Here is an 18,303-nt window from a genome sequence, read left to right on the forward strand (position 1 = left end):
AATGCCAATCACTAGATGAGAGAGATATTTTAGAATTGTGTCTCTAATCATTCAGGGAAACAAAAATAAAACGAAATGTGAAAATTCAATTTAATAGTTACATATGAATTTATATGCAATTTACCTGTTTCAACATCTGTTAAATAAAGAGTAGAGTCAAATCCGCCACTGAGAATTTTATGTCCACACGAAGACCACTGAGCGTCTCGTGCTGCTTGACAGTGATGTGAGAGGGTCTTTAAACACTTCCCAGAATCCACTGCATCCCAAATCTGAAAAACAATTAGAACATATATATATATATATATTCAAGGAAGCAGGCTGAAGGGTCAGTGTTAGGACCCGCTTAGGGGGGTCTGCCTTGACGTTGGCAGGCGGGCATTCCTCCAATGGCCATTGGAGCAACTAAATGACCTCCATTTGTCTAAATATACATAGGGATTAAGGAGAAAGCGCAGGTAACGTTTTTCTTTTCTTTGGTTTTTACTATATATTGGGGCTGATGTGTGTTGTAGTCCTTGCTGCTTAAGCGCAGGACTTCTCTTTTTGTATTTGTATATATATATATATATATATATATATATATATATATATTTATATATATGAATTGCTGATTCACATTTAAAGGTACACAAATGATACTTGTAAAGGTCATGAAAATGAATGCTTAAAAGATCACCCCATGGACGACAACCACTTAATGTAATACAGTTTGGGGGTGCTGTCTCCAAGTGTTTTTTTAGGAGTGGGTTGACAGAAAAATGTCTCTCTCTCTGACACCTCTATCCTGCCTCCTGTGTCGATTCATGGATAACACAAATATTATACTCCCATTATCGGCGAGGCAATTTTTGATTGGTAGTTTATTATTCTAAAAAGCATAACATTTAGAAGAGGAAGAAAATAACACAATATGACAAAATAAGGCAAGGCTCTAAAATTGCAGCAATCACCACTGAAACCAACAAAAGGGTATGTTTAATTGCTCTACATTAAAGACAGATTTTTTTCACAAATAAATCCTAATATACACATTATTTTTTTTATTTTATTTTTTTAAATATTATTTTTTATTGATTTTTATAGTTTTAATTGACAGTATAGTCAGGGAAGTAAGAAAGGTAACATGTTGACAATTTTAATGAATAGAGAACAGGTTATACACATTTTGTTTTTCGTTTTTTTTTTTTTTAACAAAAATGTGTTGGGGTTTTTTTGGCATCAGGAAGAACAGTAGAAAAATAAGTGTTAAATAACCATTACACCAGATAACAAGTCATCTGGAAGATATACACCCACAGTAATCAAAACACAGTTCCGCAACACTTGTTCCAAATGACTTCATTATTTGGTGTTCATGATATGACCATATTCCAACTGTCACATACAGTTGTCTACACTGGAGGTCCAATTATGCAGTAAGTTGAAAGATCTCTCTACATGTAATTGGTACTCGATTTCCAATCTGACCTTTCTGACAACAACAGTGTATGTTTTGGCCAAAAGGCATACTCAGTTTATCTTTCCAATGTTTGTCAATGTCCTCTCTCATCTGGAAAAAATAATTACAAGGTTTTAGAACCACCTTCAGGGCTGAGTATTAACTGCCTTTAGAGGTAAACAGCATAGAGAAATTGTGCATTATTAATTTAACCATGCCATAATTATCCATTATCCGTGGCTCAACTAATATCTTTTGAAATGTTTTGTTCCTGGGTATATTCAGTTGTACCAATTATAACCATTACAATTTTGAAATCAGAGGTTCCCTGCTCGCTGGTAACCTCTGATGAAGTGATCGTAGCAATCACAAAACGCGTAAGGCTGCATCTATCTTTGAGTAATCTGAATGTACCTTTCCTGATTAAATACTTTGTTATTATTATTATTATTATTATTATTATTATTATCATCATCATCTTGGAGAAACTGAAAAGTGCAGTGCAGTGGAACGCATGATCGGCAGTGGAACGAATGCAGCAGAACAATGAGACCAGCGAGCAGTGAACCTCTCCTGTACCCCTTCTCCTCCTTTCCAAGCTGGCAAATTAGGAAGGAGTCCAGAGTGGTACCACGGTTGATGGGAGTTGGACTCCGATATTTATGCCTGACTGCCCTGCACCTTTGTGAGTGTATTTTTTATCCGTTATCCTTTTTGCAATAAAGCAATACAAAGAGCACTATGGCCTTGTTTTTTCCTTCATAGATCAATTTGATGTTGAAGCTTTGGATTATCCACCTGGTCTCCAGTCTTTTATCGTTTTTATATCTGTGTATCAGTGCTTATATTTATAGCCAGGAACGAAGTCTGATACTATACTATTTCAGCATAACCAAAGGTCTCCTGTTTGTTTGTGTAACAGGAGCCCTTGTATTTAATGCCTCATCCAGCTGATACATTGTTGCATAGACTGTACCACTATTACTACATTTTGCAACATATATTACCCTCTCTTATGTGCAATATAGACATGGACAAACATTACCTATCTGGACTTTTAGCCAATTTGGTTGTAGCAGAATATAATCACTGCTTAGTGGACAAATCCCCTTTTTTATCTTTATATTTTTATTTTATTTATTTGTTCAATAATTGTTTTCTTTCTTTTAATATTTCCACTTTAACCTACTCCTGGACGCTGCATTAGGTTTTTCTTGTGCTATTATATTTGCTATTACCTAGCTTTGGGTGGGGGCTTTTATATTTACCAGTTGTAGTGGGGTATTATATTTCTTTTTATTTCGTTGTGCCTTCTCATACTCCCTAATTTTGTGTCTATCAGGAGGGTATATCTATTGTATCCTCTAAGTTTTCCTTACCTCTTATTTGTATTTAAATACACATCAATATGTCTTCCTTCATACTAATTCAAATGATGTAAAGAGCTTATTATGGAATTTATTATTTTGTCCATTTATTTTGCTTCAAATGGAAAACCAGGGACTTTATACAAGACTGCGGCCCACTGCAGTGATTCTCCAAACAGGCATTAATTAACCCAGTGGTTGTGATCTACCCATTTCTATTACAGAGGGTTATAGTAGAAATCCTGGGATTTGTTGTTCAACTATATTTGGGGCCAATGCAAGCCAGTGTCTGAAAAAAATATTCATAAATAGGACTATACACAGGACATGAGATCACCCATTTAGACTGGAAGAAAGAAGAAGGAAATGGTTCTTACAGTAGGAACAATAAGGATATGGAATTCTCTGCTTGAAGAGGTAGTTTTATCAGAGTCCATACAGATGTATAAACAGCAACTGGATAAAAACTTGCAAAAACAAAATGTTCAGATATATTTTTAATATGTGCTTTAACAGCTTCTTGATGCAAGGAGAGATCTGACTGCCATTAATGGGGTCAAGAAGGATTTTTCCTCTAGTTTGTTGCATAACTATAAAGCGCTTCTAATAGGGTTTTGTGCCTTTTTTGGATCAACTGCAAAAACCGATGTGAGAAAGTCTGACATATCAAACTGTATAGCTAACAATTTTCCACTTCATGCCCATTTCAGGCTTGGCTGAACTTTAATAAAGGAACACTATAGTGTCAGGAACACAAACATGTATTTCTGACCCTATGGCAGTGAAGGCAAACCTTTTTGAGCCCGAGTGCCCAAACCACAATACATGCCAACTTTTTTTTTTGTACCAAAGTGCCAACACGGCAATTAAACCTGAATACTGAGGTTTAAGTTCAGAAAAAAACTAGTCGTAAAGTTGTCCGAACTAATTAACAACTTTTGTTTTAAAAGAAGAAAACAACAGAGAGTTCTGTGACACACAATTTAAATAATGATATAAATAATTAAATTAAGCTTATATTTATTAGTATCTCCAACAAATGCAATAAATACATACAGACTGCTTAATACATACACACACCGACTGCTTAATACACACACACACCGAGTGCTTAAAGGACCACTCTAGTGCCAGGAAAACATACTCGTTTTCCTGGCACTAGAGTGCCCTGAGGGTGCCCCCACCCTCAGGGACCCCCTCCCGCCCGGCTCTGGAAAGGGGTAAAAACTTACCTTTTTCCAGCGGTGGGCGGAGAGCTCTCCTCCTCCGATCCTCCTCTTCTCCTCCCCGTCGGCTGAATGCGCACGCGCGTCAAGAGCTGCGCGCGCATTCAGCCGGTCACATAGGAAAGCATTCATAATGCTTTCCTATGGACGCTTGCGTGCTCTCACTGTGATTTTCACAGTGAGAATCACGCAAGCGCCTCTAGCGGCTGTCAGTGAGACAGCCACTAGAGGAAATAGGGGAAGGCTTAACCCATTCACAAACATAGCAGTTTCTCTGAAACTGCTATGTTTATGAAAAAATGGGTTAACCCTAGAAGGACCTGGCACCCAGACCACTTCATTAAGCTGAAGTGGTCTGGGTACCTAGAGTGGTCATTTAATACACACACACAGACCGCTAAATACACATAGACAGATCGCTAAGTACACATACACAGTCCGCTGAATACACATACACAGTCCGCTGAATACTCACACTGCTGAATACACAGACTGCTGAATACACACACACAGACTGCTGAATACATACACACACAGACTAATGAATACATACACACACAGACTGCTAAATACCTACACACACAGACTGCTAAATACATACACACACAGACTGCTAAATACATACACACACAGACTGCTAAATACATACACACACAGACTGCTGAATACATACACACACACAGACAGACTGCTGAATACATACACACACACAGACAGACTGCTGAATACATACACACAGACTGCTGAATACATACACACACAGACTTCTAAATACATACACACAGTCTGCTAAATACATACACTGCTGAATACACATACAGACAGACTGCTGAGTACACACACACGCAGACTGCTGAGTACACACACACGCAGACTGCTGAATACACACACACGCAGACTGCTGAATACACACACACACAGACTGCTGAATACACACGCTCACAGACTGCTGAATACATACAAACAGTCTGCTGAATACATACACACACACACACACACACACTCACAGTCTGCTGAATACATACACACACACACACAGTCTGCTGAATACACACACACACACAGTCTGCTGAATACACACACACACACACACACAGAGTCCGCTGAATACACACACACACACAGAGTCCGCTGAATACATACAGTCCGCTGAATACACACACACATTCCGCTGAATACACACACTGCTGAGTACACACAGACTGCTGAATACATACACACAGTCTGCTGAATACATACACACAGTCTGCTGAATACATACACACACAGTGTCTGCTGAATACATACGCACACACAGTCTGCTGAATACATACACACAGTCTGCTGAATACATACACAGACACAGTCTGCAAAATACACACACACAGTCCGCAAAATACACACACACAGTCTGCAGAATACACACAGACTGCTGAATACACACACACATACTGCATTGAGGGGTGCAGTGTATGTGTTTGTGTGTAACTTGGCTGACATCATCAGCAGTCTTGATCAAAGCCACTCACAATCCTTTCCCATAGGATTGGCTGAGGTTGTCAAGGAGGCAGATCAAGGGCAGAGTCAGCAGAAGCCAAACACAGCCCTGGCCAATCAGCATCTCCTCACCGAGAGTCATTGAATCAATGCATCTCTATGAGGAAAGTTCAGTGTCTCCATGCAGAGGGTGGAAACACTGCATGCCAGTGCTATACGCTGTGCAGCACTGCCCTAGGAAGCACCTCTGGCAGCCATCTGTAGTGTGTTCAGTGGATGTATCCCTAGGCCGTAATGTAAACACTGCATTTTCTCTGAAAATACAGTGTTTACTGCAAAGAGCCTGAATGGAATGATTCTACTCACCAGAACAAATACAATAAGCTGTAGTTTTTCTGGTAACTATAACGTCCCTTTAATTTGCACAAATAAAGGACCACTCTAGGCACCCAGACCACTTCAGCTTAATGAGGTGGTCTGGGTGCCAGGTCCCTCTAGGATTAACCCTTTTTTTATATAAACATAGCAGTTTCAGAGAAACTGCTATGTTTATACTGAGGGTTAATCCAGCCTCCAAAACCTCTAGTGGCTGTCTCATTGACAGCCGCTAGAGGCGCTTGCGTGCTTCTCACTGTGAAAATCACAGTGAGAGCACGCAAGCGTCCATAGGAAAGCACTGTAAATGCTTTCCTATGCGACTGGCTGAATGCGAGCTTGGCTCCTGCCGCGCATGCGCATTCTGCCGATGACGTCGCAAGGAAGAAGGAGAGGAGGAGGAAAGCTCCCCGCCCGGCGCTGGAGAAAGAGGTAAGTTTAACCCCTTCCTCCCCCCAGAGCCCGGCGGGAGTGGGTCCCTGAGGGTGGGGGCACCCTCAGGGCACTCTAGTGCCAGGAAAACGAGTGTGTTTTCCTGGCACTAGAGTGGTCCTTTAATAATTTCTGTGTAGATACTCTAGCTTACTGGACTACACCCAAAGCAATATACAATGTGAAAGGATAAGCTGACTTGGAAAGAAAGCTACAGTGCTTAGAATGTAAAGGTAAAATGTCTAGCATCTATATGCACCACAACACCATAGTTGTAAGACTTGTTTTATTTTATAGTTTTTATTTTTGTTTTTACTTTCTTTAAACCAATGCCTAGGACACAGAGACGATGGACAAAATGGCCAAAAAGTAAATTTACAAATAAATCTGAGCATTTCTAGACATTAAGGCTTCACAATATAAAAGTAAGTTAAAAAAAAATAAATAAAAAGGATATTAAGGAGGATTCATCAAACTGCCATGTCCTGAAAATGGTGCAAAGTACTAAATATGAAGCAATTACCATGGAAACTAATGGAACCAGACACATTCCACTGGTGATAGATCACCTTCCACATCTTTGCACCACTTTTCAAAACACACCACTTTGATAAATATCTTACATTGCCTATAACATGTTACAAAAGCATTTTCACATGCTGGAAACCAGCAAGTTCTAGGGTTGCAGTATTGCTGTGTGTTTTAACTTTTGCCATGTATTATAAATTGCTAATAATTTGCTTTAGGGGCTATCTGTAGCATGTAACACCATAGGCATTTAATTAGAAACCAATTTTATTTTAACCAAGGAAAGTGATCATCTTTGTTTGAAAATGTCATATTCTAGAATATGCATTTTTGGAATAGACACTAAAACCTGCATTTGCACATTAGAAAGTAATGCCACCCCATGCCGCAATAAATCATTCTGATTAATGACACAAAATGCCAGTGGCACTGTATTTAACACAACTCTGTGAAATGGAGTGCAGACAGGGTCGAACAAAGCCAATGTAGCAAACATTAATTGTATGTAATATTTTTCAGCAACTGAGAGGGATTCAAGACTCTCGCTAACGCTTGAATGGAGTTAAAGAGGAATCACCACTTTTTTTGGAAATTTACCACTGAATAAAACCGTGAAACATTACCAATATCTTGCACATTTTTTTTTCCATAACATGCTTTCTTTAAAATGCACAGTGTGTTAAAGATATCACAACCCTGTTCATTCCTGGCAGAGCCAGGGCACATTTGAAAAACGGAAACACTGGGTGAGAGTTATCACTGTTCTGAAAAAATATATATTTTGGGTCTCTGTTCCATTAAAATTTGTTCTGAAACTGGTTTTAAAGTTGATTTTCCCTCTACCTAAACTCTCAATAAACAAAACCCATCTTTTTTTTTTTTTTTTTTATATGGAAAGTTTGCTAAATCGTCCAGTGGAGTGTTGTGGGTGCAGTGATCCTTTAGTCATAACCCTGCAATGCATTGCCATTTTGTAGATAAGCCACTAGAGGCACTTACCTGTGAGAATAGAGTAAGCAAGACTTAATTTCATTGGCGAAGCACAATGCTGGCCAAGCCTGTGCTTCTTAATCCCTAATTCTCCTCAATGGGGAGCACTGGGCTGGACAAAAGAAAAGAGTCGGCCTAAAGGGACACTGGTCACCATAACAATTTAATCTAAATTGAGTTATTATGGTGCCAAGAGGCCCCCTGGCGCCAATTTATCGTACGGGGGTTAAACCATTCCCGAACAGTTTTACCCCAAAGTGTGCCTTCGGGCAGCATCCGGCTTCTTAATCTGGGCAGGGGTGCCACTGTGGCTTAGAGCTCAGCTGACCGTTCTAGGTCTATCAGCGGCACTGCACGCTTTTTGAAACTGAGGTTGCTGGATCGGTGCTGGAGGGACACTTTCGGGTTAAACCATTCTTTAACAGTTGATGCCCTTAAGGTAAGAGTGAGTCTGGGGGCCTCTTGGCACCATAACAACTTCATTTAAATGAAGTTGTTATGGTGACTGGAGTGTCTAACATCACAGGAGGTAGATCTAGTGGGTGCAGGGACTGGATCATGTTTTGGGGAAAGGGGGTACACTTTAAACTAAATGCATAGGAGAACAATAAAGCATTAGGAATATGGTTTGTATTCCTAATGCTATAGTGCTTCGTTACATATAGGGATTATTAAACATATTAGAAATCCAGGGATGTGACACTTTAAAAGGCACATCGAGCATAATATCTACCTATGATCTTGTTTCCCTTCATTTTGATTATTAAATCTGTAACTATGAACCAGTCACAATGACACAAAAAGCTATGCATCCATACACATTCTGTGGCCTAATACATATCAGGGCAAATATAAATATCGTCATAAAATAGAAAGAAAATTGAAATTCCTGATAATGTGATTAAAAGTCTGAGATGAATTTGCTCTTCATGGTTTAAGGTCCCACGGGAGGCATTATCATATAAATTTAGCATGGAGGAGAAGACTTCAATCAGTTAGGAATCCTCATTGGCACGAGAGAAATAATGAAAATAGAAGCACTGGGGTTTGGGTAAGGCAATTTCCTTTTTCTTTACGCTGAATGCTTTTTAAAGGGGCCATGAAAGGAAAGGACAAATTGGAAGGCGTAGCCTGAAGTTGTGGGAGGGGTTACCCGGCTATTTAAACTCAGGCCCCCTACACCACAGGGCTGATGCTGCCTGGTTCATGACTACTTCCGGTTCAAAGGTCATGAACACAGACTGCCTAAAACTCCAAACAAGCTGGTCTGGGCCTACTGTGGCTCCCATGCCGATCGGACCAAGTTTTTCCCTGCTCCAACAACTCCCATCCTGCTGTTCCAGCCACATGCGGTCAGAGACTCCCACGCTGATTGGTCCAAGTTCTCCCTGCTCCAACAACTCCCATCACGCTGTTCCAGCCGCATGCGGTCAGAGACTCCCAGGACGATCGGACCAAGTTCTCTCTGCTCCAACAACTCCCATCATGCTGTTCCAGCCACATGCAGTAAGAGACTCCCACGATGATTGGACCGAGTTCTCCCTGGTCCAACAACTCCCATCACGCTGTTCCAGCCACATACGGTCAAAGTCTCCCAAGTCGATTGGACAAGTTCTCCCTGCTCCAACAACTCCCATCACGCTGTTCCAGCCACATGCGGTCAGACTCCCACGCCGATCGGACCAAGTTCTCCCAGCTCCAACAACTCCCATCATGCTGTTCCAGCCACATGCGGTCAGACTCCCACGCCGATCGGACCAAGTTCTCCCAGCTCCAACAACTCCCATCACGCTGTTCCAGCCACATGCGGTCATTGACTCCCACGCTGATCGGACCAAGTTTTCCCTGCTCCAACAACTCCCATCACGCTGTTCCAGCCACACGCAGTCAGAGACTACTCACCTCCTCTCCAGAACTGGCTGTTCGTTCCCGCTGACGCTATGAGACCCCTTACCGGCTTATCGGGCCTTTTCCTGGACCAAACCTCCGTGTCCACCAAGTCTGGGTACTTTCCAGCCACATAGCTGACCTCTCGTTTGTTTCCTGTACCAGTCAAATCCACGAACCGTGAGTCTGCCTGTACGGGCCAAATCCATGAACACACAATTGTTCACACGTTTACGTTATTACATACCGTCTATTCTGGACTTTTTCCCGTTCAGGACTTAAGTCAGTTCACCTACTCCTGCCTGCTCTTTGTTCCATTCCTATTCGCTAGTTTCTTTTCGTCAAATTTCTACCGAACTAGTCTCCAGTCTATCTCAATTACATGCTTCCATCTTCCATTCCATGCTTCCATCAACGGCCACCACAATCATAGTACCAATTCGTTAGTTTTACACTGTTCCCTGATACATGAAATGTCCAGGTTCTTTAGCCTGCTACTAGTTATCCTTACATGCCCCCTGTAGTTCTGTTATATTTGCTATGTTTCTTGTTATTATTTACGATTGTGCATGGATATTGTCAGTTTCCCATTACTAATTCAGCTCTGGTAAGCATTTAATATTCACTACATATATAGCATTACCATCATATATCGCATATGTCTTATTCTATCACTTATGGACCTGGTACTGTTCTGAGGCAGTCATCACGTTCACATTTGTTACCATGTGTTATGGCCAATCTGTATACTTGCTTCCACGATAGGTATATTACTTATTTGGAGGACGATCACCTATTCGCTAAACCTTTTTTGTAACACGCCACACTCCTATGTTCATATGTATCGTCATGTTCCCTGGGACAAACCCTAGTGTACCAGGCTTTACCATACCATCATATGTTCCCCCTGACTCTACGTCAAAATAATCACGTATTATGCACTAAAGGTTATTTACTCATTGATGCTATATTCTACTCAAGCAAGTTCATCATCCTAACCGACCCTTGTATCACTAAACCTACAGCAACTCCACTCTAACTGTTCTATGTTACATCAGCCAACGCTGGCACGCAATTCCTTTGCCAGGCCTTACACAGGCCCACGCCCGGGGATCCTTAATTCCCCACACATACACCCTCCTTCCCATGCTGGCACGACCATAATTAAATATTCTAAGTCCTACCGGGATAGCTCAAAACTGCCATCATAGCTTGGTATTCCATATCCCCCTATATGTATTTTAGCTAAAGAAGTCACAGGACCAATTAGCGGTCACTCATGACTCTGCCTATCCCCCATTATTGTCGCAGTATTGGTTAAACACTCCCCATGGTCTCTGGTAATGGCCTAGGATCCTCACCCTACTCACTTATAGGGATATTTGATTTATGTCCTATGAATCTTGTACCCACCATCGTAGGGTCAGGATTCTAACAACTATGTCCTCAGGTTACCTATTCATAGACCAGCCTCAAGAACAACCACCCCGATTATACAGGCGTATTTCGTTCACAGTAAGTCAAGCCCAATTCCAGTTCCAACTTGCCTCCCACCATCATTTCCCTTTAGGTTCTCCAATATCTCATTCCTCTGGCAAGGAAACCACATTCTACCCCAAGCTACTACCCATTACCCGTCCCATTCTCGGATCCGCTATGTCAGCTATCGGCCTGGTACCCAGCTATGCCAGTAACTAGCCTCATCATTATCAGTTCCGTGAGGCCAACACCCATCTTCATCCGCATATGGAGGTACAAGCCCCTCGGCCCAACACATAGCTAACGCCTCACATCAACCTCTCCAGGTTACGAGTTAGGGCCTCACCCAGCATGGCCTCTTATATTGACTCTTTTTACAGTCCCCAAGAGGCCAACGTTCTTGCCACACCTTTCAGTGGCCCCTGCCCACTAGTCCAAATCACATGAAGTCAAACCGTTGATATCCACTCTACTTGCCTCCATACATAACATTAACGATGGACTACAGAAACTGGAATCTCCACAGGCACTGATGCACATCCCAGCCACAGGACTCCCAAATCCCTCTCATGGTTATGTTATCCTTTCAAATCCCTCCCTTAGCACATCGGTTTACATTATTACTCCCTCATACTTTGTGTCCCTGACCATACGCAAAGACATCTGGAAAGGTTAATTTAGTCTCCTTACTCATTGCCTCCCACGATGTCTTGGAGTACAAGTCTTACTACTACGATGATCTGTACGTCGTTCTATACACCAGAATCCCAGACTCAATCAGAAACTCACTATCCCAGAATTCATCCTAGCCTTCAGACTTTTGTGATGTAAGTGGCTCTACTTCTCCTCACCATAGAGAAGGTTTGCATCAACAACCTGGAGTTTTACCTCTAAGCACAGCCTTTCTGTCACTCAGTCGACTTCTACATCAAGGTTTCCACACACCAGTTCCACACAGGTCTGGTCACACTCCTGTCCGGTATTCACGAGTGTCAGAACCTTCTGTCTGCATTAATAGACCCCGCAACACAATCACGTTGCTTAAGAAGGTATTCAACCATATTAATTACCCACCCCTAGCCTCAACTCATTGATTTCCTCTAAAGAATTCTCCCAGCACTATGCCAAAGGGGTTGACCAGAGCTTGGGTGGGCAAGACAGACATTTCCTATGCCTCCAAGCTTCTACCTATTCAGCCATCCCAAGGGCATGTTCATGGCATTTTATGGAGGGATTGTCATGAATTTCCTACACGTGTAACTTTTAGAGCAAAGAGTAACCCCAAGCTGTTTATCTTATTTGCTTACACACTATGTTGACTAACACTCAATATTAGCGAATGTCCTGCAGTCACCGGTTATCTTAGATAACTTCCTCACGATAGAACGCCCTCACTCCGCTCTGGTTAGTATTCACAAGACGATGGCACTTTTCCTCACTATGGGTTCCACTTTCACAAACTGACCTTCTTAGGCATTCATCTTGACACTAATAAGCTACAGAACATGTCCACCTACAGAGAAGGTACAGCGCATCGGAGTCCTGGGAACCTTTCCTTCTGAAGAACAAGCGGGGAGGGTGGGGGGAGAATGGATCTACAGTCCTACTGGGCACATTGAGGTTTGCCATGAGAATTATTCTGCACATTTATTTCCCGACCGCTGAGTCTTCTTCCCACTGACAGTTGCATTCTGGCACTAGTTGTAAGCAGACCTACACATATGGCTCAGGTTCATACCACATTGGATTGGGGGCCAGGTTATTCCCGCCATTTCTCATCATTTCCCAGTTACATGGACCAATGCGTCCGCACACACTGATTTCACAGCCAATTTGGTGACTTTTGGTTCTGAGTTGCCTGGCCAGTTGAGACTCTTAAAAAAAAAAAAAAAAATAATAATTTCTATTCCTCGTCAACATTTCTTTGGAATCTGCCCCATAGTGGCCGCCTACAAGGCCTGGGGAGGTATGATCGGATAGGGGCAGTCAAGGGATTTTCTGACAATAAAGCAGCAGGCTATACCCACATTCCATGGCTTAATACTGCACTAACTCGCCTCATGGCATTTGGCAGATTTCTGGATTGAGCTGCCCTCTCTGATTATACATCACAAGCATACAATAGAGATTTCACCTTTACAACAAGTTTACCACCGATTACTATAAAACCGATATTCGTTCACTAGTCACCATTGCGACACTCCTCTCCTTTTTGCCCACACAATTTATAAAATCTCTCTTAACACTACAAAACTTACCTGGCTGGCTACACCATGTCTTAAGTGCCCATCCTAGTACCAAACAGTTCACATCCTCTTGCCATATGTAATACGTAGGGACAATCCTACGGGCAATAAGGTGCCGGTCAAAATGTCAGACCTTTACAGGTTATCACTCACAGGACCAAATCTCAATATGCCCCTATTTAACTGCAGGGCAAACCACTCACTACAGCTAAATTCATAATGTACCTCAGAACCCTCTTAACTAGGCGGGGACTCAACCCCTTTTCGGGACATTCCTCCAGAATCAGGGCAGCATCAGCTGCTTCCAGAAAAATATCCCTGCTCACACCATAAACATTAGGACGCTGGAAATCCACAGTATAATACTAGATACATACCACAACCAGAGCTAGAGTTGAGTAGGTAAAGCCGTTATGAATCTTGCAACGTAACGATGTGTAATAAGGTATCTTATTCAACTTTTTGCCCTCTTTTATTACAGGCCTACCCGATACGTCGGTTTCGGCACACCACAACCGACTTGCTCATATATCTAACTTATCATGTATACGGCTTTTGTCCCCGACTACAAATTGGAAGGCGTAGCCTGAAGTTGTGGGAGGGGTTACCCGGCTATTTAAACTCAGGCCCCCTACACCACAGGGCTGATGCTGCCTGGTTCATCCCTCCCACCTCTCCCCTTATACATATTAGACTTGCTCATATATCTAACTTATCATGTATACGGCTTTTGTCCCCGACTACAAATGATGTCGTTTTTTGAATTAGGGAACAGAATCCTGATTTTTTTGCATCAGTCGCTGATATACGCGGACAATCTATGTTATATATCAGCCACTATCGCGGTTGGGATCAGGAAAGAACTCTTACAGTTATTGTGACGTAGATAGAAATATTACGCACCACGAGTCATTGACATCACTCAAAAACACCCGGCAGGAGTTGCCATGGAAAAGATGGTGGTAGCGGCAGCTTACATAGAAACGTCTGCACTGAAACAGCTAAACAAAAATGGAAAATTAAAAAAGACAAAGAAAGAGCAAGATCATGCAGGTGTTCTAGTGTCAACACGAGTTAGGGTATCTGTGAAGGCTGAAATAATAGCGTTCCATGAAGCAGCAGGCTTCCATAGCTACATTCAGGGAAAATCATGAATGGGGCTATCCATAAGCTGTTAAACTATGTAATGCCCTGAAACCAAAACATTTCCAGAAGCGATTGACCGGGTATTGATTTGGCCAAATAGTAGAGGCTATATTCAGCATTTTTCTAGAGAAAGACTATATTAGAAGCTTCAGATATAAGATCTACTCAATCTGTAGAGTGGGTTGAAGAGGTAATATGGGCATAACTCAGAAATGAAAGTTAATGAACAAGAAAATGAGGGAAGGATCCCATCAAAAGAGAAAGGGCCTAACCTCACTGAAATTACCTCCAGGTTAAAGTCATTTTAAGGTAATGGCAAATCAAAATAAACATTATTAATAGTATTATAGAACTAAAATATACACATAAAAATAAATGTGAAAAAGAGAGAATGTGCAAACCAGTGTAGCACAAAATAATTGGTCGTATCGTAGACCAATTATTATGAAAAATAGATTTAAAAAGAACGGGGCGATCGAGGCTAAGTTTAGACAGCTTAGTCTTAAATAGAATTAAGACAAAATTTAAATTGTGCCCAAATGAACCTTCAAAGATACTATCACTGTGATAGTGTATCTATATCCCTGTATTGGTGGGCCATGAGGACTTGTTTGGGAACCACTGCTCTAGAATGCATATGTATAGAACAGTATCGGCACAAAGTGACATGTAACATCATTGAAGTCCGCATATTGGTTTGGTGTAGGAGATGCACTCTGATTGGAGAACTGTTCCCAAAGCATGGACAATAGTGTACTAGTTGTGTGGAAGGTAAGAGAAACCTGTAGCAGTGGTGGAATGTCCTAAAGTAATTAAGTTATCTATCTGGTTACTCAAAAATCTCATCTATGAGAGTTTTGCTTTAATTTCATACCAAGGTATTTATATGAAAATATTATCATTGCCATTAGTATTATATGAGTTTATTAACTATATTATGAGGCGAGCATTGAAGACTTTCATTGAGGAGTTTGAATTGATTATGCTTCTTAACAGATGTCTTAATTGTGTGCTTTTCTTCTCAAAGTTAGAACCTTAATTATTCTTACAAATATGTCTCAGTGCAAGGTAAACAGATAGTGTTTTCTTGCTTACCTAATCCAAAACAATACTGCATTTTAAAGTGGCTGCTACCATCCCAACGTGTGGATTTGCCTAGAAAAGCATACACAACCCACGGCAAGCACAGCAGAGGATTGCAATGAGATTCCCTGAAATTTGCAGCAGATAGAGTAAGCAGCTCTTGTTGACTGGGGAAAACACCTCTGCCTTGACATAGCAAGGAGAACATGTCTGTGTAATATAAATGAGATAGTGAATGAAGAAACCAGATTGCAACTGATCCACTGGGAGTTGGAAGAAAGATGTTACGTTCACCTTTCATTGTATTTAGACCTTATCTTGAAGACACCTAACATCTTGGCAGATATGCGAGTCTGTTCCCTCTAGGGTGGCATTTACAAAACACACAAGTGATCAAAAATGTAGCATGCATTGAGTGATAGTAGGTTTCTTTCTTATAAACACAAACCAGTCTCTTAAAAAATATTCATAAAGTGAATTGGAATAATTAAAGAAAATGCTTACAAATCCGCTTGGAAAGAAATATTAAGCAAAGAGAATAGCATGTCAATTTGTCCAGCAACATCTACAGTTGGAAAATAAAGCAGTTAGGAGGCCTAACTTAATATTTTTGCCCGTGTTATGATCAATTTTCAATAGTTTGCCCTCAATTTTCATCTCTTATGATCATCTAGAAACAGTTTAATCACTGGGAAATTTAGTTGTAATAATCTGATAGATTTATCTGAGATTGATAGTGATCTTCTGTTGTGACCACCTTGCAACAGTTTTGGTCTTTGGAATCCTCATGTGAACGCCAGGAAGTCTGCAGGTTTTTTTTTTTTTTAAACATATTTGTTAGGAGAGATGCGGGCAATGAATCAGGTGTATTAAATGACAAGGATGCAATTCATAAATTTGGTTCTATGAATAGTGTAGATTAGCAATTCCAGACCCAGTCCTCAAGTACAGCCTACCAGTCTAGGATGAAGGGAGGGAAGGGATGGGAGAAAGGGAGGGAAGGGATGGGAGAAAGGGAGGGAAGGGATGGGAGAAAGGGAGGGAAGGGATGGGAGAAAGGGAGGGAAGGAATGGGAGAAAGGGAGGGAAGGAATGGGAGAAAGGGGGGGGAAGGGATGGGAGAAAGGGAGGGAGGGGAGGGAGGGGAGGGAGGGAGGGAGGGAGGGAGGGAGGGAAGGGGAGGGGGGAGGGAGGGAGGGAGGGAGGGAGGGAGGGAGGGAGGGAGGGAGGGAGGGAGGGAGGGAGGGAGGGAGGGAGGGAGGGAGGGAGGGAGGGAGGGAGGGAGGGAGGGAGGGAGGGAGGGAGGGAGGGAGGGAGGGAGGGAGGGAGGGAGGGAGGGAGGGAGGGAGGGAGGGAGGGAGGGAGGGAGGGAGGGAGGGAGGGAGGGAGGGAGGGAGGGAGGGAGGGAGGGAGGGAGGGAGGGAGGGAGGGAGGGAGGGAGGGAGGGAGGGAGGGAGGGAGGGAGGGAGGGAGGGAGGGAGGGAGGGAGGGAGGGAGGGAGGGAGGGAGGGAGGGAGGAAGGAAGGAAGGAAGGAAGGAAGGAAGGAAGGAAGGAAGGAAGGAAGGAAGGAAGGAAGGAAGGAAGGAAGGAAGGAAGGAAGGAAGGAAGGAAGGAAGGAAGGAAGGAAGGAAGGAAGGAAGGAAGGAAGGAAGGAAGGAAGGAAGGAAGGAAGGAAGGAAGGAAGGAAGGAAGGAAGGAAGGAAGGAAGGAAGGAAGGAAGGAAGGAAGGAAGGAAGGAAGGAAGGAAGGAAGGAAGGAAGGAAGGAAGGAAGGAAGGAAGGAAGGAAGGAAGGAAGGAAGGAAGGAAGGAAGGAAGGAAGGAAGGAAGGAAGGAAGGAAGGAAGGAAGGAAGGAAGGAAGGAAGGAAGGAAGGAAGGAAGGAAGGAAGGAAGGAAAGAAAGAAAGAAAGAAAGAAAGAAAGAAAGAAAGAAAGAAAGAAGAAAAACACTTTAGACACAACAGGGTAATCCCTTAATCCTGTCCTGTACTGTTAGGGGGGACTTTAAGACTAGGTTGGGAACCTCTTGTGTAGATAATAAACAAAGTGTCCCCCTGCACAGGTATGACGAGAAGAAATATGGCATACACAGTCAGAAAACACATCTCTTCAAGAAAATGCTTACAAATCCGCTTGGAAAGAAATATTAAGCAAAGAGAATAGCATGTCAATTTGTCCAGCAACATCTACAGTTGGAAAATAAAGCAGTTAGGAGGCCTAACTTAATATTTTTGCCCGTGTTATGATCAATTTTCAATAGTTTGCCCTCAATTTTCATCTCTTATGATCATCTAGAAACAGTTTAATCACTGGGAAATTTAGTTGTAATAATCTGATAGATTTATCTGAGATTGATAGTGATCTTCTGTTGTGACCACCTTGCAACAGTTTTGGTCTTTGGAATCCTCATGTGAACGCCAGGAAGTCTGCAGGTTTTTTTTTTTTTTAAACATATTTGTTAGGAGAGATGCGGGCAATGAATCAGGTGTATTAAATGACAAGGATGCAATTCATAAATTTGGTTCTATGAATAGTGTAGATTAGCAATTCCAGACCCAGTCCTCAAGTACAGCCTACCAGTCTAGGATGAAGGGAGGGAAGGGATGGGAGAAAGGGAGGGAAGGGATG

General features: G+C 42.1%; 1 protein-coding gene across 1 annotated transcript in view; it reads right to left on the reverse strand.

Moving 5' to 3' along the window:
* Positions 1-18,303, reverse strand: part of WDR25 (WD repeat domain 25) — a 162,359-nt gene that overhangs the window by 57,405 nt on the left and 86,651 nt on the right. Inside the window, exon 3 of the mRNA XM_063439153.1 lies at positions 125-272. Coding sequence (XP_063295223.1) covers positions 125-272 — 148 coding nt within the window. The remainder of the gene's footprint in view (positions 1-124; positions 273-18,303) is intronic.

The sequence above is a fragment of the Pelobates fuscus genome, chromosome 13 (genome assembly GCF_036172605.1).
Source record: "Pelobates fuscus isolate aPelFus1 chromosome 13, aPelFus1.pri, whole genome shotgun sequence".
NCBI lineage: Eukaryota > Metazoa > Chordata > Amphibia > Anura > Pelobatidae > Pelobates > Pelobates fuscus.